The following is a 24,263-nucleotide window of genomic DNA, read 5'->3' as shown; positions in this document are numbered from 1 at the left end:
GCCTTGGTCTTTTCCCAGCATGGAAAGGGTGATTCAGTAAAAAAATTACTGGGTACATGAAGTATGTATTATGGTGCCTGGTTAGATTGGGTTTGCTCTTGGAAGTGAGAGATAAGGTGTTTGGCAAATGTTGACAGTGAAGATTGGCTAGATTCTTGTCATGATGCAGGCCAAAGAAGTAATGGACTGCCAGTCAGTGAGTTTTCTAGTGGAGTTAGTCTCCAAACAGACCTTGAGTGAATCCATAAAAACTACATCAGTTCAGCTCCCATAAGCAGCCACCATGTTCTTCACTCTTGCTAGACTTAGAAGCAGAAGCCTTCACTATACTCATTAACTCTACAAGTTGAAAGATGGAGCTGATCTGCCTGATAGATGATGTTTCCTCACATGGGAATTTCCTAAACCAGGGTCTAGGGTCCAGTCCCTATGTCCATCCCTCCATGCACTCCAGGCTCTGGCACTAACTCTGTTCCTTTACAAAGGGCAGCTTCCATGACTAAAACAAGTCCCCTCTCTCTTTCCTTACAAGTGGTGAAATCCTTTTCTTCCAGCCTCTAGGATTGACTCTGGTCCTCCCCTTCCACATGAAGCCTTCCTCAATCTCTCCAGGTAAAATGGTCTCCATTTCTCAAATGTTCCTTATCTGAATCTCTCCTTTCCCCAAAACCAAGTTAGATTAGAAAAAGAATGCAAGACTGGGAGACAAGAGTAGGTTAAAGTCTGACTTCTGATACTTAACCTAGGCAAGAAACTACATGTCTCTCAGTCTCAGCTTGTTAAGCTATAAAACAGATGACAAAGACAGTTGGGATAAATCAGAGGTAGAGCAAATGTGACAAAAGTGCATAGAGTTTTGCAAACCTGAAACCCTCATATAGATCTAAGCCCTGCCTTAGATAACGATCATTTGTTTACATATTCTGTAACCCTGACAGACTCAAACTCCTTGAAGAAAAGGATGGGACCATCTGGGACCCTTGGACTTCTGGGATTTCTACAACATGGGTACTTAATAAAGGCTAAGACTGAATTGTTGGTTGAGTTGGTTATAGACTCTCTTGATGTCATTAATTAGTCAACCAACAATCTTTTATTCAGTAATTCCCATGTGCCAGGAGGGTAGGTAGGTGGCAAAGTGGATAGAGTGCCAGGTTTGGAGTCAGAAAGACATGTTCCTGAGTTCAAATGGAGTTTCAGACACTTCTCAGACATGTGATCCTGGGAAAGTCACTATACTCTGCCTCAGTTTCCTCATCTGTAAACTGAGCTGGAGAAGGAAATAGCAAACCACTCCAGTATCTTTGCCAAGAAAACCCCACATGGGGTCACAAAGAGACCCAATCAAAATAACTGAAAAACAAAAACAAAATGTGCCAGGCTTGGGCAAGAGACTGAGGATATGAAGGAAAAAGGGTCATAGGCCTATCCTCCAGGAGTTGACAGATGCACTTACATGAGTCCATATAAAGCACAAACATAACAGAAACAGGTGAAATTTAGGGGGATGAAGAGCCACCCTGGAGGGGACCAAAAAGTTTTTGGTCTAGGGACTAAAGACACAAGGAGAAGAGTGCAGAAGAGGGATTGCACTCATTGTCCAAGTCAGGAATGCTTGCGCCCTCCCCCAGTTGCATGACCAGAAAAGGGCTATTAACTTTCAGAAATGACATTTGAGATACTTTTTCTACTTAAATTTGACCGCCATTACCTTGCAAACAGTCACAAAGTGCTGATCATTCCCAGCTCCAACCACAAGATAGCCATCCTTGGTTCTGAAAGCCTGCAAAACAAGCACAGGAAACATCTCAGGAGGACAGCATCATCCACCGGAGTCTTGGCCCTTCCACCCTCTCACCGACCAGATCCAATCTACCCCGCCCCAACTCTTCTGCAGAGTTGCTGGGAGGGCTGCCTGCCCTAGGCTCTTTGCATATTAGTCCATACCCCATTCAGCAGCCAAAGTAATCTGAAGGCATGGGTCTGGAGGTGTCGCCCCTACTCAGGAAACTACCTCAAAATCAAGTAGAAAATCCTATTTGGCTTTAAAGCCTTTCAGAATATGGTCCATTTTACCTTTTTGATCCTACACCTCACACTCCTCCATGTACCCTGCAATGCAATGACAATGTCCTTGTGGCTGTTCCTCCCCAATGACAGTCCATTTCCAATTGTTCTTGGCCTCCAGGACTGGAATGTTCTCCCTCCTTATCTCAATCTCCCGGTTCTTCTGGCTTATGTGAGCCTTCTACAAAAGACCTCTCCCGGTGTCACTTCCAATAAGATCTACACACATACACACACACACACACACACACACACACACACACACACACACACACACACACTTGCACATTGTCTCCTCCATGACTATGAATTCTTCGAGTAGAGAGTTTCTTTTCCCCTTTCCCTAGAACCTAGAACAATGCTTTGCAAATATTAAGCATTTAGTAAAATGCTTGGTGACTGACTGCCCAGCTTATTAGAGGTGACAGAGAAGGACCTTCCAGACACAAGGGCCATTTATTCAAATAAGGGAAGGAAATAATGTCGCCTATGAACAACAGCAAAAAAAAAAAAAAAAAAAGGCCCATCTTTCTGGAGTGATAAATGTAATGCATCATGCTTTTGTTCAAAAAGTTAGCATCACCAGTAAAAGGTGGGAGCGCTTTTAAAATCTTCAGTGGTTTCCAAGAGTGACATGCCAAGAATTTCTCATAACTTCTTGATCTACCTCGTATTTTTGCCTGAAAGCTTAATCTCTATATAACTCTGCCCTGATCTCAGGATTCACCTATTCCCATTTCCTGGTGTAGCCCAAATCTGTTTACCCTTACCCACAGAGAGAGACTTCATCTCACCATGTTCATGGGCACATTTAGCAGCTCTGTCCCCTATGGTTTTAAGGCTACCATCTCCAAAGGGTCAAAAAGAGATTTTACCGTTTGGGAATAAATAGGTCAACCATGTGAGCAGATAGGGCCATAGCCAACAAGAGATGAAGCCGCTTTGAGGAGAATGAATTACAGATTTTACTTCTAAACTAGATGCTAAAACAATTACTCACATCAGCATTAGAATAATTAACAGAAATTTCAACATTGGAAGGAAAGAACAATATAAAGGGCTAATAGGTAATGACCAAAGAAAGCATTTAAAAATTTACTACTACTGTGTTATTTATCTAGGAAACAAGCAAAGATGAATAGCCCAGTCTTGTGTCAGGTAATAACAGAACTTCCATTGTTGTTCAGATAGTTATTGGTGTGCAAAATGGTGGTGATGATCTTCAGCAGCAAGATCACAAATAGGAATGTTTTCCGAAGAAAAGACCTAGTTCTAGCTACAAGGTAAAATTTCACCCAATACATTCCACTGGAAGAAGTTTGGTTTTTCTCATTTGCAAATGAGTAAAGGCAGGAGTCCATAAACCCTTGTACTTGCAACCCCAAGATAGACTCTCTTCTATGTAATCCATATGGGGTTTTCTCCCCCATTAAAAAAGCCAGTGCAAATTAGTGAGATGTAGCCAAATATTGATTTTGAAAATATCAAGGCTTGCAACTAGAAAATTGTTTTTCTCTTCATCAAAGAACTCTGAATCTAGACCTGAAAAGGTCTTTTGAAGCCATTTAGTCAATCCTTCTCATTTTACAGGTGAGGAAACTGAGACTCAGCAAAGTAAAACCACTTGCCCAAGGTCAAATAGAGGAAGCAACATCACATGGTTCAGCTGGCATCAAGTTCTCCACAATCTTTCAAAGTGGTGATGTTACTGTTGTTGTTTCCTGAGGCAAGGAATAAATTATATGTATGTACTGGGAAAAGCAAAAGCATTTTTGAGGGGGTGCTGAAATTTAGTTTCTTATATTTCTGCAGAATGGCAGTCAGTTTTAAAGTTAGCTTATTCCTGGAGGTCAGCATTGTATATAGAAATTTTGAATGAATGAACCCCTAAACAAAGCTGCGAATAACTGAGAGAAGGTGGGGCCTCATCCATCAGGGTCTTTCTGGGGAACCTTGGAAAGACCTGGAATTCCAGGTGTTCTAGTCCCAGCCGGCTGTTCTGAGAAAAATGCAAGTGCTCTGAACTACTTCCTTTGTCTTAAAGCTTTCAGATAAATGACTTGAGTCTTTCAGCTTTCTCCAGGTTATGAATCACTCAACCTAGGACTTGCCACCTTGGGGAAAAAAAATGTGTTACCTGAGAACATTCAGTAACTCAAATGCTGGTTAATTGAGGCTTTTTTCCAACTCATTAATTTGGAATAATTGAGAAAGAAGGCAGAATTAGAAGAAATTTATGACTGTAGAAGACTTAAAAAATACTTTGTGATTTACAAGTATTTATGGCTTAAAAACACAATAGGGTGTAATAATTATAATAAACTGATATGTAGTTACCAAAATTCTCAAAATATATACCTTATTACCTCATTCTAGTACCCCTCTAAAGTCAATCCTTTGGATATGATCACCCCCATTTTACTAATGAAGAAACTGGACTTCCAGGCAGTGAGGTGATACCTATTTACCATAATAAAAATAAGCTAGGCTAACCCCGTTCCCAGCCTCATTTGCCATGTTTCATTTGTTTACTTCATGCAAGGCAGAGTTCAAAGAGCCTCCAGTCCAGTATGGACTCCCATGAAGGCAATAGTGACTCCATCATCACCTGGAATCTCACCTCAACCTTCCACCCAGGGGCAATCTGGGGCCAGGGATGGATGGCCAAACTGTCCAGAGATGCCCTGAAAGCCCTTGCAAAAAGAGTCAGATTCCCAAAGCGCCACTCTGAAACCTTCAGCTCAAAGATAAAAGCCTCCCAGAGTCATTTGAAAACCATTTAAATATTAATCGAGGCTTCTAACTTGGGGAGAGAGGAGCGTGAGGTGAAGCAAACACAGAGGCACCTTTGTTCAGGGCAGAGCCCACCTGGCTCATTTCCCTCGCGCTTCCCCGCATCCCGCTCTCATCTCCACTGCAATGCTAGGAGGCCCGCTCTGCTGGGGGGGAGGGGGGAGGAATTCTCCAGCAATTTCACATTGGCTTTTTTTCCTACTAATTACTTTAACAAGCACTTTGCAATTGCTTCCTTGGTTGTGAGAGCCGCCTCTCCATTTGTGTGTCTTACTTAAACTTCGCTTTTGGCTCACTTGCCATTGTTCACACTTTGGAGACCTTTTTTTTTTCTTTTTCTTTTTCTTTTCCTTCTCCTTTTTTTAAGCCTGTGACAAACTTTTGGGAAAGGCCCTATTTTTCCCAGCAATTTTATCCTGCTTAACCAAAGGCCAATATTGGCCTAATCTGTCTCATTGCCTTATTCTACCTGCGGTTCATCAGGTAGGAGATGCCAACACACTAAGGGTCTAAAGATCCATGGCCAACAGAACAACGTGCTTGCTCAGGGAGACACCTCTCACCTAAGGTAAGAGACCATCTGGCATCAGCATGGAAAGGTAGTTTCTCACCAGAAATCAACTAACAAACACCTATTTAGAATAAAAACAAAACTGGTTACCAAAAATTCTCTTTGAAAAAAAAAAAGGATTTATGAAACACCTATTAGGAGCTACATGCTGGGAACATAAAAAATGAAAAATGCCTGCCCTCAAGGAACTTATAATCTAGCAGTGAAACTCAGCTGTACTTATTGGGAGAGCCAAGTAGTATGAGGTGAAAGGCCAGGAGGCAGGAGTCAGCAAAGGCCTCATGGAGAAGATAATGACTCCCTCCATCCTGGGTCACTGCTACTGCCTGCTGGTCAGCTTCCCGCCTCCAGTCTGGAACCCCCCAGCAACCTCTCCTCCTAGAGGCTCTGGCCAATGCACCACTCCACTGTAGGGACCAGCTGCGATCTGTCAGCAAGCTCTCCACCAAGGAGGAGTTTAATCTCTCTCAGAAAACTCCAAAGAGTGTAAAAACTCCAAAGTTTGGGGAGAATCTTGGTTTTGATACCCCCCCAAAAGTAATTGGGGGGAAAGACACTGGCAGCTGGGGAAGCAAAGACCTCTGACCGAAGCATCTGGCCAGTAAGTGTGTCTCAGGGCTTGATCAAGAGGCCTGCCCCAATGGTCAACCAGCTCAAGGGAAGGAGGGATGGAGGAAAGGAGAGGAAGGGCCCCTTTGCAGGCCTCAAGCTTCACCAGGAGGCTCTTCCAGGCAACTTGGGCTCTCTGCCACCGAGTTGGGTTGCTTCAGGACAAGAGTCCTGCATGCTCACTCCCTCCACTTCAATACAAGAGGCCAGGGCATCCCAGGGAGCTGGCTGACCTTCCCCAGAGCAGCTGCCTGTCCTCTCACTCTGACCTCAGAGCCATAAATGATACTAAGGGCTCTGCCATTCAAACTCAGGCCCAGGCCCATTGTTACCTGTTCCCTGGGACCTGCAGCCTTAGCCAGGATCTTCCCTTCGCCTGGTCTGGTTTCCTTCGGCAGGCGGTAAGGGAGCTTATAAAAGCCCATCCCAGAAAGAGATTCTGCAATCCCGAAACCAAAGCAGAGGAATTCCTCCTGAGAAGATCTGAAAGTCAAAGGCACCAAAAAGCACCTTCTATGATGGTAAACATAATAACAATCACCAGCATCTATGTAGTACTGACTATGGACTAGGAACTGTGCTAAGCACTTTACATTTCTTATTTGATTTGATCCTCACAACCACTGTGGGAGGCAGGTGATGTGATCATCTCCATTTTACAGAGAAGGGAACCAAGGCACAGAGGCTAAGTGACTCGTCCAGCATCGTAGCCCTAGGAAGTATCTGAGGCTGGATTTAACTCCAGGTCAGGTGCTCCATCCACTCATCCTCCTATTCACCACCCAGCTACCCCTAAATGATCATATCATATTCATAATCTATCAATCAACAAATACTTGTTAATCATTAACCATGTGGTAGCTTATAGTCTAATGGAGAGAAAATACCTCCCACTTACATTCTTTTGGAATGGGGATTGTTTCATTCTTGTCAATCAATCAATAAACTTTAAATAAAGCAATATACAAACATGTCAAGTGCTGGCCATACACTGTCAGCAGGGAGAGTTGCTGAGGTGCACACTCTCTCCACTACTACAGATCGGCACTCCCCTTAGAAGGTAGCGGTGGTATCCAAACTCAGACCCAGGACCAACAAACACAAATGGACACTATTCACGTCCTGCTCCTGAAATCTGTGGCAGCAATCAGGAAAGATCTCCTCAGCCCACAGCCACTCACCAGGAGGGTAACAGGAAAGCCTTGGCTCAAGAAAAGAAGCGTCTTCAGAAAGCCTCTTGTCTGAGGCACATCTTTTATTCTTCCTTTTCATGATTAAAAGTCAACCTTGGGCAATTTAAGAAGCCTTATCAAACTGGATAGCAGGCAGAATGATTTTATGTGGATGACATGAACTTAGTAATAATACAAGGCTTGGGTTCAAATTCTGAGCCCATCACTGTCACCACAGCACCCAGGGCATTCCCTTTAATTGAGTCTCAACTTCTTCATCTGTCAAATGGAAATATAATACTCAATGACTGTTAGGTTAATCAAATGAGATGTAGATCAGAAAGCACATTGCAAACTTTAATCAAGAGATTGTCATTGGAATCAGACTCAACGTTCTCTGAGATCCTTTTCAGCACCTAGGACCGGTGAGCTGATGTTGAGAGAAAAAGGGAAGGAATGGATGCTAGAGACCAGGGAGGCAGGATGCTCTGTCTGTAGCACCTGGTGAAGTCACAGTTGGATGATGGAGAGACAGGTAAAGGCTAGAGACCAGGGAGGCAGGATGCTCTGTCTGTAGCACCTGGTGAAGTCACAGATGGATGATGGAGAGGGAGTTAGGTAGAGGCTAGAGACCAGGGAGGCAGGATGCTCTGTCTGTAGCACCTGGTGAAGTCACAGTTGGATGATGGAGAGACAGGTAAAGGCTAGAGACCAGGGAGGCAGGATGCTCTGTCTGTAGCACCTGGTGAAGTCACAGATGGATGATGGAGAGGGAGTTAGGTAGAGGCTAGAGACCAGGGAGGCAGGATGCTCTGTCTGTAGCACCTGGTGAAGTCACAGTTGGATGATGGAGAGACAGGTAGAGGCTAGAGACCAGGGAGGCAGGATGCTCTGGCTCTAATACCTGGTGAAGTCATATACACAAGGAGTTGTAACTACAGCCAGAAGACACCTGGAAGCTATTTAGGCCAATAGCATGATTTTATAGTTGTAAAAACTGAGGCCCAGAGATAAGAAGTGACCTAATCAAAGAGATCATCTGACAGTGTACCACACTGACACTCCTACCAAATCTCCAAAAAGAGCCAGATTCCCTGCTTAAGCCATATTCAAACTATCCATTCTCTTCCCAAAGGCCAACTCTCCCTTACCTTTTTGTCATTTGCCATCACAATGGCATCATAGCACCTGGAAGATAGTAGCCCTCAATGAATGTCTGATGATTAATGATGGATCACAGATAGAAGTCAATATAAAGGTTTCTGAAATAATCAGATCTTTCTCCCAAAGGAGCAGGACCATCTCTGGGTCCCCTGAGGTCACCCTTTCACCCCATTATGACAGAACCCTCCCCCACACCAAACACATTCAAATTAAATGTTAGCACATTTTCATGGAGAAAAGTATGAAATAAACACAAGCTTGAACAGAATTACCTCTTCTTCTTGAGAAGGGCCTCCAGTCTGGCACAGACACAGAAGCGTTTTGTCAAAGAAGAAGGAATGAATTGGGGCAAGGGGGTGAGGGGTGGCCGTGGGCCAGTTCTACAAAGGTTTCGCAAATATTATCAAGTTTTATGATCAACCTGAATTCCCAAGAACCCCCTTGGATTTGTCAACGCCAGCTTGTGTTCCAACTTACATAAAATGGCCAAAATAGCTGATGGCGAATCACACTCTCCATTGCGACATGAGTTTTCCATTACCTTCCCAGTGCTCGTCACTGTGGACTCCCATAGCTGGAGCGTGCGTCTCAGGGAGGGCAGCACGAGGGGGCTGCTCTAATGAGACTGAGGTCAGTGTTTCCAACTCACTGCCTCTTTTGCAGAGGTTTACGACTGGACCATAAAAATTCAATTAAGTTGAAATTTGGCAGATAGGTGGGTTCCTGGTAGGTAATTTTAAAGTAAGAAGAAAAAAAACTGACCAGGAGAAAAAACCAATCTCAGTCAAAATGAGCATAAAAAAAAAAGAAAGAAAGAACTTGCTTTGAGGAACAGGTGTTGTCAAGTTATTTTTAAGATAGTATTTTGCAAACTAGATTTTTATAATCATCCTTTTGAAATTTAATGCTAAAATCTGTTGCCAAACAAATTTAGGTACTGGCTAGATTTTAAATTAAATATCTAGTTTAATTTTTCTATAAAATGTTCTGTCATTTCAGACATGCAAGGTAGCCATACAAATTCTTACGCCGCATAACATGCATCGATAATTGCAGACTGCTCTTCTCCAGGCAAACAGAACAGGAGAGCTGGGCAAAGGAAGAATAGAAAGTTGGAGAGGTGGAGGAGGCTTTAGGGAGGCAGGGAGTTTTTGCCAAGTTCCACTTGAGGCCTTCCAATTTAAATTGGGGTCCTACAGTTTAAACTTAAACCAATAATGAAAACAGCCAGGGTCTAATTTGTGCCTTTGAAATGACTCCCAATTAATAACCCCCAGCACCAAGAATTCAATTTAAGCCAACAAGTACTTAGGAAGTGTAGTGCCAGGTCCTAGGCCAGGACTGGCCATCCAAAGGAAAAATTAAAAGAGCCTGCCCTCGGGAGGTTACATCCTATCAGAGAAAACAATCTGTAAAAATAAATATATAGGGGTGGCTAGGTGGTGTCAGGAGTTAGGAGTACCTGGGTTCAAATCCGGTCTCAGACACTTAATAATTACCTAGCTGTGTGGCCTTGGGCAAGCCACTTAACCCCATTGCCTTGCAAAAAAAAAACCTAAAAAATAAATAAATATAAATATATAAAATGCAAACTCAGAGCTCAAAAGTCAATTTCAGGGAAAGTAAAATTAATAAAAAAAAAAATCTGACCCACAAATATCCCACCTTGACCCCTGCTCCTAGCCTGGCTTTCTCTTATTGCTCATTAGGATTAGACTTCTTCAAAGGTACTCATCAAGAAAAGTTTCTATCAGTGCTTAGAAGTCAGATCTCAAGCTCAAATCCTGGCTCTGGACCCACACTCTATTCACTGGCAAAACTATCAAGACAGACAGACTGTGTTGGGGTCTTAGATAGGGAAGGGATGTTGAGCACCTTGAGATGGGGGCTTCACCTTTCTGTGTGTATTGTTGTGAAGCCAGGCACCCCTCTTAAAATAATGTTTTTAAATCTATAAAATAAGATAAATAGAATTATAAAGGAAACCAATTATATTGAAATAAAGATGCAAATTTTCCCATCCAGGTTCAAAAGCCTCTGATCTAGAAGCCCTGAAACAAGAATACTTCTTCCCAGAATTAAGAAGTCACAATCAGTCAGATTCTGAGGGAAGATGTGAAAATGATCGTGATAAAATTACCAGGTGGTCAATGGAAAGATGATGCTATAAGATCCAAACCCAAATCCCAGTTATGTTATTCCCTGTGTGGCTTCAGGCAAATTGCTTGACATCTCTGGTCTCACTTTGTCCATCCAAAACATGAGGAGGGTGGGCTAGCTGAAATATTCTCTTAAGGTCCCTCCAGGCCAAATTCTCTGAGCCTGTGAGCTCACTACCTTCCTAATCAGTCCATCCTGCTGATACCTCAGACTGCTCAGATTTTATTCTTCATATCAATCTACCATTTAACTCTTTGCAATCTCCACTTTTCATTCTAGGAACAAGCAACAAAATCTAATCTTTCTCCTATGTAGCATCCCTGCAAATCCACTAAATGTAAAACTCTCTATTAATATTCTTTGAAGATATTAAGAATGTTCCCTCAGTATTCTCTTCCCTGGGCTGAATATTCCCAATTCCAAGACTCAGTTGTGAAAAGCAAGATTTCAAGTTCCCTCTCTGCCCAGGCCACTGTCCTCTGAAATGCTACAGGAAAGGTCCCTAGGAAAAAAAGGTCCCTTGAAGATGCTGTCCACTCCTCTCTCTTTCTAAACGAGGAAGAGGAGATGAAATGATTTTCCCAAGATAACACCATGGGGGTGGAGGGAAAGAGGAAAATAACAGAAATAGGATCTGAATACAGGTCCCTGAATCCCATACTAAGTAAACGTCCTTCCACCTTGCCTCAGACTAATGTTCTATCTAAGATGAGGCCCCCAGAGCTCAACAGAGCTCAATTCTCTTTTATGTCTACTTGCTTTTGTTTAGGAAAGTATAATTCTATTAATTCAGGCTAAAGAGTACATTAGGAATGTGGCTTCTAAGAGATCCAAGATGTTACCATCATTGTCATCATCAACAGCATCATCACCATCACCATCACCACCATCATCATCAATAACATAATCATCAGGGCAACTAGGTGGCACAGCGGATAGAGCACTGGCCCTGGAGTCAGGAGGACCTGAGTTCAAATCCTACCTCAGACATTTAATAATCGCCTAGGTGTGTGACCTTGGGCAAGTCACTTTAACCTCATTGCCTAAAATAAATTAAAAATTAAAAAATCCATCATCATCAATAATACTGTTATCATTGATATCAACATCATCCTCGTCAGTAACATCACCACCATCAATATCATCATCATCACATCAGTATCATCATCATCACCACCAACAGCATCAATAACATCAGCATCAGCATCAGCATCATCACACCATTTATGTAGCACTTATTGTATGTCAGGCACCGTGCTAGGCACTTTACAAATATAATCTCATTTGATTGTCAAAACAACCCTAAGTGATAAGTGTTATTTTTATCCCCATTTTACAATGGAGGAAATTGAGACAGACAGATTTGCCCAGGGTCAGATAGCTCCTAAGTGTCTGAATCTGGATTTGAATTCAGGCCCTCCTGGCCTCAGGTCCAACACTATCCATTGTACCACCTCCCTGCCTCAGACATTTAATTGCTATGTGACCTTGGACAAGTCACTTAACTTCTACCTCAGCTTCCTCAATGGTAAAATGAGGATCACGAACACACCTGCCTAGAAGGGTTGTTGAGAGGATTAAATGAAGTAATTTTTGTAAATCAGTGATTAGCCCTCAGTTTCCTTCTTTCCTATTGACTTACAATGAACTTGGAATCCGTTAAAACCCTCAGACCCCATGCTTTTCCCATCTTGTACTGGTACAACTAATTTTTTGAGTCCCACAATTTTTTGACATTATCTGATAATGAGGAGAAAAGCAATTTGATAAATACACACACACATAGATTGGTTATGGGGATCTTATATAATCAATAAAATATATATTTGACTGATATAATACAAATGCTTCTATTTGGCAAGGGGAGGAAACGAACTCTAAATAGCATTTTAATTACATTTAAGCCTTTTAGATGCCCTATGCAGGTGAGCCCTAATGACTCAAGATAGGCCATCTAGACCCCAGGAAGATGAAGAAAAGTCAAGTGCTTCTGGACCAGGCCACCAGAACCAAGCACAAAGACTCCTACTTCCTCATGAGAGTCCTTTGAGTATGTGGAGATGACGGCTACCTCCCCTCAAGTCTTCTCTCATACAGGCTAAACTCCCCTCTCTGTTCTATCTCTTTCATTAGTTCCTTCAACCGGTGCTCTTGTGGCATCACTGACTGCCCTTCAGTGTCCTGGTGGCCTGCCACTGGACCTTGGTCTTTCTAAAATGTGGTAGCCAGATCTGAACCCAGTTCTCCCCCTAATGGTCTAATTGGGGCACAGCACAAGGCAGAGTCGACCACTTTTTCCCCCCTGGACATTAGGAGCCCTTTTGAGTTTGCCAGAACAGATTCTAGCTTCCTCTAGTATAATCAGATCATCAAAGCAATTCCACGTGTTCTATTATGGCTTAAAATACTTGTTTTTAATCTAATTAATTAAGTTCCTTTAATGATCTCTCCCACTCTTCCTTTCTCATTTAGAAAATTCAAAAGGTGACTATTTAGAGAGAAGAACACACCTTAGACCTTAAAATAGAAGAAAAAGTTGGAAGAATGTATTGTACTTCAACCTTCTAGGATGAGGAAGGTCATGGTCCCACCACTACCCGTGTTCTCAGTAAACTTTTGGAGTCTTTCAGGTGTGGGCATCCCTGAAGCGGAGATCCATCTGCATCGTTCTCTGGATGGTCTCTGCCATGCCCCAGCAGCCACTTCCTCCGGGAGGCTTCCCTTTGGCCCCAGGCCCCTTCCTCTGATCGGCCAGCTCCTCCCAGTGTCTCCAAGTAGAGCAGAGGGCCCATGCCAGCAGGTTTTAGTCCCCCCGCCCCAGTCTCCTCTCTGTTGGGTTCTCTCCTGCCATCCCACTTTTCTGTGTCCCTTTCCACATCATCTTTTTCCATGAGAATATGAACTCCTGAGCGCAGGAGTTGTCTGTCCTTTTGCTATTATTTTTATCCCCAGAGCATAGCACAGGGTCTGGACGAGAGTCAGTGTTTAGTTCATGCTACTTGACTTGACTTGACCTGTTTGAAGCATAACCACTAAGGAATCAGAAATGGAGCTGTGCAAGCCTAGAGAACAAGATGAGTGATGAGAAAAAGGACATTCAGGCTCAAATAGCTAAAAGACTGGCCCCAGGAGAGGGAAGAGCCAGTCACACTGTGAAGCCAAGGGCAGAGCTAGCTGGATGAGATAGGAGAATGATAAGCTCAAAGTCCAGGGACATGTGTTCAAATCCTGACTCTGGTACTTATTGTTCCTAGACAAATCAATTAAACAGCCCCAGACTCTAGGTTTCTATCTAAAAATCGAAGGAGCTAGAAGATGTCTAAGATCAGCCAGGTGGTTCCATGCTCAGAGCACCAGACCTGGATTCAGGAAGACCTGAGTTCAAATTTGACCTCAGATACTTACTGACTGTATGACCTTGGTTAAGACACTAAGCTCCTGGGGGTGACTAGGTGGTGTAGTGGATAAAGCACCAGCCCTGGAGTCAGGAGTACCTGGGTTCAAATCCGGTCTCAGACACTTAATAATTACCTAGTCGTGTGGCCTTGGGCAAGCCACTTAACCCCATTTGCTTTGCAAAAACCTAAAAAAACAAAACAAAACAAAGACACTAAGCTCCATCTGCCTTAGTTTCCTCATCCACAAAATGGGCATAATAATAGCACTTTCCTCCCACAATGGTTGTGGGGATAAAACGAGATGCTATTTGTAAAGGGCCTTTAAAAAAAAAGTTTTTAGTTTTTACAAGACAGTGGGGTTAAGTGATCTGCCCAAGGTCACACAACTAGGTAATTATTATGTGTCTGAGGCCAGATTTGAACTCTGACCTCCTGACTCCCAGGGCCGGTGCTCTATCCACCCCTGTAAAGGGTTTTACAAGCTTAATGTGCCACAAAGACACTATCATCTTCCCTCCTAGAGATCTAGAGGATAGGGAAGTGGGGTCGGGTCCATTAAACAGAGCAACCCATCCTCTGCAGAGGTGAGCCAGGTTTCATTGGAGCTAAGGAGCTCTCCATCAGCGACCAGGAGCAGGCAGAGGATGGAGGACCACGAGACAGAGATGCCAGAGGAGGCATCCCTTTCTGCATGAAGGAAGAAGTGGGACTCCAGACCAGAGAAATTCCTTCCTAGTCCAAAATTCTATGATAACCAGCAGAGTCTTTTTCTCCCCAAGATCACAAGTTTGGATCCACTTTCCTTGTGGGGATGGAAAGATGAATGAAATGGTCGACAGAGACTGACAGTGTTTTGCCAGCTCACTGTTGAGAAATGAAGAAAAAAGCAATGATTCATTGCCCAAAGTCGCCCAACTTTGGGAAAACAGAGGTAGTTGTTTTGACTCCAAACAAATCACCAAAAGGAGTGACCTTGTATGAGAATGATGCCCAATTATGTTTCTCTCACCTCCAAGAAAGAGAGAGGGTAGTATAATGGGGAAAAATATTGGGCAAGGGGTCAGGAAGCCCTGGGTTCAAATACAAATTCTGACACTGGTCATTTTAGCCAGGTCACTGCCAATCTCTATGTGCCTAAGACCCGGCTAGAAGTAGATGATGAATTGTACTCTTAGTAAAGGAAAGGGACTGTTTTATAGTCATGCATGGAGAAGTAACAATGACTACCATGAAGAATGAGCATCATATACTTGGTCTTCTCAATAAATGGAGGAAGGACTGAAGGGAGGGGAGAATTTGGAACTAAAAGTTTTTAATGCATGTTTAATAAAAGCCAACAGCTTCCATGAAGCGTCATCTTCAGGCTCCTTCTAACATTCAAGAATTGTGTCCTCCTCTGTAAGATGAGAGTTGAACTGGACAGGATTAAAACCTCTGCCAGCTCTAATCCTGGCAGTAGATAGTGCCAAAGTGTACAGCCAAAGGTCTTGAGATCTTGAGTTCAAAAGCAGCCTCAGACATGTCCTAGCTGTGTGACCCTGGGCAAATCACTTAACCCTGTTTGCCTCAGTTTACTCATCTATAAAGTGAGAAAGAAATGTCAACCACTCATTATTTTGACAGTAAAACCCCATATGGGATCTCACAGAGTCAGTCACAACTGAAAGAACTAAACAACAACAAAAGTTCTATATCTATCTGGGTTTCTGTGATATTACATGATGAAAAATAGCATCTTATGGGATTATTTATAAGAAACCATTCTCTGTAAGTGATTTTGAAAACTGTGATTTGATTTCTTATTTCTCAGGTTCTGATAGCATCACCTTCAGTCCCTACTAGGCAATTTTTTTTTATCCACAATAAAACATTATGAATTATTTTAAAGCACTATAGGCAGTGTCAGAGGGCTAAAGTTTGATTTCTGGCTTTCTTATCTGTTACTTGCGTGATTTTGGGCAACTCACTTCATTCCCTTTTCCTGAGCCTCAATTTATTCATCTCTAAAGATTTACAATCTAGTTATCATTTCAACACTTCCTAAACATCAGATCTATGTTGTGATGTGTCTTCTAGGTCTTTTTCTCTCATTTTAACACATCCTCATGAGATGGCACTGCTCTCTTAACTGCGATATGTAAACAATGCATTTTTACAAGGGTCCACCATACTGAACAACATTAGTATAAGATAATGCCATAGGGATGAGCCCTGTCCTAATTTTCCAGGTGTTGCTAGTAGCTCACACACAAAGGTCCAGTCATTTCTCCAAGCTCACTGAGAACCAACATCACAACCACTGGCACCAAAGAATGAAGATGAATCATAAATATCATGAAATCATTGTCATTCTTTAAACTGACTCTTAATCACCTTTACAAGTTCCCAGTCACTTGGAAATCAGAAGAGACAGCTGTCTAAAGCATAATTTGGATTTAGTAAATTCCTGTTTCCAAAAGAAAAAAGTGCAGGAAAAAATCATTTTTTGAAAACAGGTTTAAAAACATCACCCACGTTCAAATGTACATCAGTTGTCCCCAATCTCCAGGCATGAATAAAGTGATTCCTGCGGATATTGGGGTTCCTGAGTAAACTTAAGCAGCAATATGAGCAACTGAATATAGTTCACTAATGATAAAAAAAATTTTAAGTTCCTGCTCCTAGACTGGGCTTTGCCATCTTCTTAGTAATTTGCCTTCTACCAAAGAAAATCTGTTAAAAAAATAAAAAATAAAAAATAAAATCAAGAACCAGTCTGTGGTCATGAACTCTACCAGAATTCCACTCATGTTTTAAGAAGGCCATTCCCCACCAGCATGTTTGGGATCCTCTTACTTCCACCCAAAAGTTGCCCAACACACTATGTTGGAGTTGTCTTCTCTGGTCACTAGTGCTGCTAAAGTCTTATCCAAATAGAGCATTCCCAAGGCTCTTGTTATTTAATGCACTAAAATGGTTGAGAAGGGAAAAAGAAGGCACTGTTTCAAGATCACTGAATATACATCTAAGTATGTAATATGTGTTTTTCTCATCCTAGAATTAACCCCCCTCTTTACTTGTATTCCCACAGCTATCCAGAATTTAGGAAGAAATGGATTTCCTCTATTCTACAAATGGGAAAATTATTTAATTGCTTGACTGATTAGTTGCAAGTCACTCAGCCAAATTGCCTGTGAATCAACTCAACATTTCAAAGACCCCTGACTCCAAAGAGGACCTTTATCTGATGATACTTATTTCTATCACAAGAAAAATCAAGCCATGCCCCTTATTAAAAAAAAAAAAAACACAAGCAAAAACATACTAGAAACTCGAATGAATGATGGCTCCTGTTTGAAGACCAAAGAGGAAAATTAAGACAAGGAAAAACTAAGAGAAGTGAAGAGAATGGAATAAGCATTTATATTGTACCTATTATATAGCAGACATTGTGCGGACCAAGCACTGGTCAAATATGATCTCATTTGATCCTCACAATATCCCTGGAAGGGAGGTAGGTGCTCTTATCCCCATTTTATGCACAAGGGCACTGAGATTCATAGAGATGAAAAGATTTCCCAAAAGGAAGATATTTTTGTTTTGTATCACTCTATGGGAATGTTGTTTCTCTTCCCCCCCCTATAAAATCCATAAAGATTAAGCCCTTTTTCTTTCTTATTTTTAAGGAACTTCTAACAGAGTCTGTCATGTAACTGAGGCTTAATGAATGCGAGTTGAATAGCACTGACTTGAATTATTTCTGCTATTAAAATTTTTTTTCATGTTTTTGGTATTCGCCTTTCTCCTCTATAACCACACTTTGAAAGTTTGGGGGTCAGAAACTTTTAAAAGTTTTGTTGATTTTAATTGATTCTCAGAGGCAGAATTAGAAACCAGGTCTTCTGACACATTCACCTCAAGCTCTGCGAGGACTGAAACAAGTCCTGGGGTATTTAATTAATGTTTGTTTAATTAACCTAGGGGTTTGAGAAGAGATTTCAAGGAATTGGGGAATTTGGTAAAAGTCTGATGGACCCCCTTCTCAGAATCATGTTTGTGTGTGTGTGTGTGTGTTCTTTTTTTTAAAATTTATTTTTTATTCTCATTTTGTACAAATGTTTTTCTTTACATTAATAAAATATACTTGTTTACAAGTGAACAAAATACCCCTCCCCCATGAATATAGATAGACTTGCTTGGGCAAAAAAGTAAAGGGGGAAGAAAAAAAATTTAAATTAAAAAAATAATAGTAATAATTGTAGCTATGGCCAGGTGGCGCAATGGACGAAGCACCAGCCCTGGAGCCATGAGCACCTGAGCCCATATCCAGCCTCCTAAACCCAATAATCACCCAGCCATGTGACATGCAAGCCACCCGATCCCCACTGCCCTGCAAAAACCAAAAAGAAGGGGGAAAAAAAGACCCAAAATAAAATAAAATAGTAATAATAGTAGGGGTGGCTGGGTGGCAGACAGAGCATTGGCCCTTGAGCCAGGAGCACCTGGGTCTGAATCCGGCCCCAGACACCCAATGATCACCTTACTATGTGGCCCCAAGCAGGCCACCCCCAGCCCCACTTGCCCTGCACCCTCCCCCAAATAATAATAACAAAAAATGTGTTTCAGTCTTTGTTCCAACACCATCAACTCTGTCGTGAGTGGATCACATTCTTTGTGATAAATCCATCACAAAAGTTACTTCCATATTTTTCCAACGTTGCCATTGCTGATCGGAACTCCCTCCTTTCTTATTTCTCCACTACCATGTACTCTATTTTCTCTCTCCTTTCATTCTGACTCTGCTGTAGGGTTGCTGAGTGGCGCAGCAGACAGATCCCTGGTCCTGGGGCCAAGAAGCCCTGAGCCCCCATACCACCCCTTAGGCCCAGAATCCACCTGGCCCTATGGTCCTGGGCAGGCCTTCCAATCCCAGCCCCTTGCAAGAAGTAAAAAAAAGAAAATGTGTTATATCTGACCACTGTCCCCCCATGGTCCATCCTCTCCTCCTTTATTCACATCCCCTCCCCTTCCCCCTGCTCCCCCCTCCTTCTTACTCCAGTTGTCTATACCCCATTGAGTATATTTGCTGTTTCCTCTCCTAGCCATCTCTGATGAGAGCAAAGGTTCCCTCATTCCCCCTTGCCTCCCCCCTTCCATATCATTGCAATAGCTCATTGTAATAAAAAAAAAATCTTATTATGTGAAATAGCTTGGACTATTCCCCCTCTCCTTTTTCTTTCTCCCATTCCATTTCCCTTTTTTTTCCTTATTGACTCCATTTTTATACCATATTTTATCTTCGAATTCGGCTTTCTCCTGTGCTTCAACTATAAAAGCTCTCTCTACCTGCTCTATTAACTGAGATGGTTCATATGAATATTATCAGTATCATTTTTCTATACATGCAGTTCATCCTCATTAAGTCTCTCATATTTCCCCCCTCTCCTCCAGTCTCCATGCTTCACCTGAGTCCTGTATCTGAAGATCAAACCTTCTGTTCAGCTCTGGCCATTCCAAAAGGAACCTTTGAAATTCCCCTGGTTCATTGAAAGTCCATCTTTTTCCCTGGAAGAGGACATTCAGCCTTGCTGGGTAGTTCAATCTTGGCTGCATTCTAAGCTCTTTTGCCTTCTGGTATATTGTATTCCAAGCCCTACGAGCTTCCAATGTAGCTGCTGCTAAGTCCTGTGTGATCCTGACTGCAGCTCCACGATATTTGAACTGTGTCCTTCTGGCTGCTTGTAATATTTTCTCTTTGACTTGGGAGTTCTGGAACTTGGCCATAATATTCCTAGGGGTTGTTTTTTTGCAATCTCTTTCTCAGGGGGATTGGTAGATTCTCTCCATTTCTATTTTGCCCTCTGCTTCTAGAATATCAGGGCAATTTTCCTGTAGTAATTCTTTGAAAATGATGTCAAGGCTCTTTTCCTGATCATGACTTTCAGGTATTCCAATAATTTGCAAATTATCTTTCCTAATCAGTTGTTTTTTTAATGAGATATTTTACATTTTCTTCTAATTTTTCATTTTTTTTTTGGGTTTTGAAGTATTGATTCCTGATTTCTGGTAAATTCATCAATCTCCCTGAATTCTATTCTTTGTCTGAAGGATTTATTCTCCTCAGAGAGTTTTCTTATCTCTTTTCCCATCTGGCCAATTTTGCTTTTTAAAGCATTCTTCTCCTCAATAACTTTTTGAACTGTTTTATCCATTTGACCTAAGCTGGTTTTTAGCATGCTATTTTCTTCAGCATTTTTTTGGATTTCCTTGACTAAGCTGCTGACTTCATTTTCATGTTTTTCCTGTATCTCTCTCCTTTCTTTTCCCAGTTTTTCTTCTAACTCCCTCATTTGATTTTCAAAGTCTTTTTTGAGCTCTGTCATAGCCTGAGCCCAATTTCTGTTTTTCTTGGAGTCTTTAGATGCAGGAGCTTGTGCTTCCTCATCTTCAGACTGAGTATTTTGGTCCTTCTTGGGCTCATTTGCAAAATATTTCTCAATGGTCTTCCTCTTGTTTTTTTGTTTGTTCATTTTCCCAGCCTAAGCCTGTTTTTTGGGGGTGCTTCCTGAGCTTTTGGGACACTCCCACAAGGGTCTCAGTGTGTGAGGTTCTGTCCTCCCTCCTGGTCTGTGAATGACCATATGCGCCCCACTCTGCCACGGGGCTGAGGTGTGGGGGGGCCCTGTTGTTCTATGGGGGGGCCTAGACTGTGATCAGGATCTGAATGTGGTCAGAGCCCCAGAGTCCTGTTCCAGGGGCAGAGGACAGAGCTGGGCAGTCTCTCTCTCTTCACTCCCCTCCCTCAGCTCAATGGGCTCATGCCCTGGGGGCTCCTGCTTACCGGCTCCACCTGCTTCTGTTTCCGGGTCTAGGCTGAGGAAAGACCAAGCTGTTGGCTGTGTGCCCTGAGGGCTGGGCTCCACATGCTCGCTCTGGCAGAGGTCCCCCGCTGCTCCCCCACTCCGTGCAGGTGCTTCCCAGGGTGCAGCTCAGGAGACTCCCCTGCTGCTGCGAGCTGCGGCCCCCAGCGCCCTGGGGCTGCCTCCAGGAGGCTGAAGTTCCTTGGCTCTGGCAGGCCACCCCTCTGGCAAGCCGCCTCTCCAATCCCGGGAAGCAGAGCCTTTCTGCTCTTTTCCAGGTTACCTTGAGTAGGAGAACTGCCTCACTGGGTCCCTTTGTGGGTTCTGTCTCTCGAAAGTTTAGAGTCCTTAGCTGATGAGTTTTATCAGAGAGCTCCTAAGACTCGATCCCTTCATGTCACCATCTTGGCTCCCCCCCCCCAATCATGTTTTTAAACACACAAAATAAAATGCAGAGCCTCGCAAAGGAAATTACATCTTCATTGGCACTAACCTGTGGTTTCCTTTGCAATGCTCTGCATTTTATTTTGTGTGTTTAAAAACATGATTCTGAGAAGGGAGTCTATCAGCCTCATCAACTGATCAAATGGATCTATGATGCAGAATAGGTGAAGAGTTCCTGACTAGAATGAGGGGCGCAGGAACAAGGATATTTCTGCAGTCTCACTTCTATTTAGTTAAAGCCAGATTGCAAAATTTGCACCTTTTTCCTAGTTTGTAACATTGTTGAAAAAAGTCTGAAATCACTTTATACAGACAGCAGTAGGGAGCAAACTAAATACAAATCTATGTCCTAACAACCCTTTTCTAGTCTTAATCCCAACAACCACTAGATCTCAGACCTTCTAAAGTTTTCATTAAGGACACTAAAAAAGAACATGACCAGTGCTACCATCTTGGACCAGAATGGCCCATTGTCAATTGACAGAAACAAAACCATATTCCTGTTTTCAAAGCATCACCAATATAGCAGCCAATATGTTTGAGGAATGGTTGCTGGTTATTGTCATTTAATTAGAAATGATGGGAATCGCAATGACCATGTCATCTTAGAATTCATATGAAGAGTGGAAAATCAGCCATACTCTGAAGGGTACCCTAGTCTTTAAGAGATTCAATTTCAAAAAATTCAAAAATTAAATCAGTACTATTGTGTAAAAAGGTAGTGTGAAATATTAGGTACAGGACCAGTCCTTGAAGTCAGGAAGACATTTGTGTAAGCCCTTTCCATGATAAATACAAGACGTGTGATCAAGAACAAGTCACCAAGCCTCTCAGTATCCTGAAGAAATATCCAGTGCTATGAAGTTTAAGAAGATTTATTGATTGTCATAGATAGAGAGATTCCATACTAGGAAGAATCCAATGAAACCACAGCTACTGTTTCCTTGACTCCTCCAAAGGGGAGGGAGTAGAGGCCATAGTTTAAGATTCTAAGAGAAAATAAGCTTAAGAATGGGAAGCTCTCAAGAACCAAATTCTCCTAGTACAGCCATCATCAGGTCCATAGAGAAAGATCCAGAGTGGCTAACTGGGGAGTTTATCAACCAAAGGCTCTTAAAAGGCCCAAAGAAGATGTGTAAGTAAGGACAAGGAAAAAGGACAAATTAAAGAAAATCAGAGATCCCAGAAGACACAAGATGGCATCTTCCCCAACCTCCACGAGACTCCCTTTGCCCCCTTTTCAGAACCCTATACTAGTTCCTTTCTCCCCTTCTCTTTATTGCCAGTGTTCTAGAATACACAATAGACCTTTGCTGGATACATCTACTCACCTCCCAGTCTGGAGTCTCTATTCTCCACAGTAGCTCCTCCTCTCAGGAACTGATGACCTCCTCACTCAAGCCAGGGTGCATTGCTTTCCCTCTCTTCCTCCTCCTTTACCATTTCTCAAGTTGGTGACACTGTTGACCCTCCTCCCTTGGCTTCCATGACAGTACACTTTCATGGCACTTCTATCATACCTCCTCTGACTATGAAAGACTCCTTTTCCTCCCACCCTTTACATGGGGATGTTCCTCTTCTCTTTCCATCCTCTCTTTCCCCTAGTGATCTCATTCATCCCCCAAGAACTTCAATGATCCATACTATTTAATTCAGCAAACCCTGGCACTGGAGATATAAAGATGGATAGGAAAAGAGTCTTATTTTCAGAGAATTTCCAATCTAATAAGATAAATCATAAAACACACAAACACACACACACACACATACACACACAATGACATACAGAGGAGAGATTCAGGAAAGGGGCCATGAGAAGCATGAGAGAAGAAAGATCACTCTGACCTGGGGTGAGAGATGGGAGGAACATCCTGCAGAAGTTGACATTGGAGTTTTATCAAGACTTTCAAAGTATTTTTTCTTCTCCAGCTTAACAATCCCTATTCCTTTAATCAAGGATTGGTTAAAGGAACTGCAGATATAATCTAGAAAAGTAAAGATCTTGGGAGTGGAGGGTCCAGACAGACATAATAGTTGTCATCAGAGTAGGCAATTCCTAGTAACAAAGAAGCTATGGAAGAAGGTCTGATGGGAAGAGTGGTGCAACAAGAACAGGAGATAAAGAACAACTCCTACATGTTGCAAAAAAAATTCATAGCAGCCCTTTTTCATAGTGGCAAAGAATTGGAAATTGAGGAGATGCCCATCAATTGGGGAATGGTTAATCAAGTTATGGTACATGAATACTATGGAATATTCTATAAGAAACAAAAAATGGTCAGACTCTAGAAAAGCATGGAATGACTTATGGGATCTGATGCTATGCGAAGGGAGTAGAGCCAAGAGAACAATTTACATATCAACATTATGAGATGAACAACCTTGATGGAAACAACACCCCCTCGGCCATCCAGAGAGCTAGGACAATCTTATTTGACAGATTATAGACTATATTATCCCCAACCAGAGGAAGAAAAACAAAACAAAACAAAATACACAGAAAAAAATACCCCTACCAAATCTGATGAACAGTTTATAAAAATTATCTCTTATGTATCTCTTTCCCTTAATCCTAATTCCTCATGCCAAAAACTATTAATCTTTAAATATGTTTGACAAAATATGTATGTAAAATGCTAACCTGACCATTACCAACTGAGGGGAAGGGCAGTGGGAAGGGAGGGTGGAGGGAAACTTTGTAACTTGGAAATATGCATGTACAAATGGATGAAAATAAATTAAAAAAAATTTTTTTAAATAAAGATCATTTGGGACAGGACACAAAATACATAAAGGAGGGTGTGGGAAAGAAGGCTTGAGGCTCCCTTGTAGAGGCTTAACAATACAGTCAGGAGTTGATGCTTAATTGGATTGGCAAAGGGGAGCTCTTGAGAAGGGGAGGAACATGATCCTAACAGCACCTTGGGGAGTGTGTTTGGGCAGTGATGAAAAGGATAAAGTAGAGGGAGGCAACATTGGAAGAACATTGAAGTGGCAACTCTCCCTTGTATCATATTTATTGGTGCTCATGTCTCCCACTGCCGGT

General features: G+C 42.3%; 1 protein-coding gene across 1 annotated transcript in view; it reads right to left on the bottom strand.

Moving 5' to 3' along the window:
• The window catches only part of SUGCT (succinyl-CoA:glutarate-CoA transferase), a 585,759-nt gene that overhangs the window by 389,103 nt on the left and 172,393 nt on the right, over window positions 1–24,263 (bottom strand). The window contains exon 10 of the mRNA XM_074199070.1: window positions 1,712–1,783. Within this exon, the coding sequence (XP_074055171.1) occupies window positions 1,712–1,783 (72 nt within the window). The remainder of the gene's footprint in view (window positions 1–1,711; window positions 1,784–24,263) is intronic.

This window comes from Macrotis lagotis, chromosome 8 (assembly GCF_037893015.1).
Source record: "Macrotis lagotis isolate mMagLag1 chromosome 8, bilby.v1.9.chrom.fasta, whole genome shotgun sequence".
In the NCBI taxonomy this organism is placed as follows: domain Eukaryota; kingdom Metazoa; phylum Chordata; class Mammalia; order Peramelemorphia; family Peramelidae; genus Macrotis; species Macrotis lagotis.
Note: the sequence above shows the minus strand (reverse complement) of the source record. Positions and strands in the feature narration are given on the sequence as shown.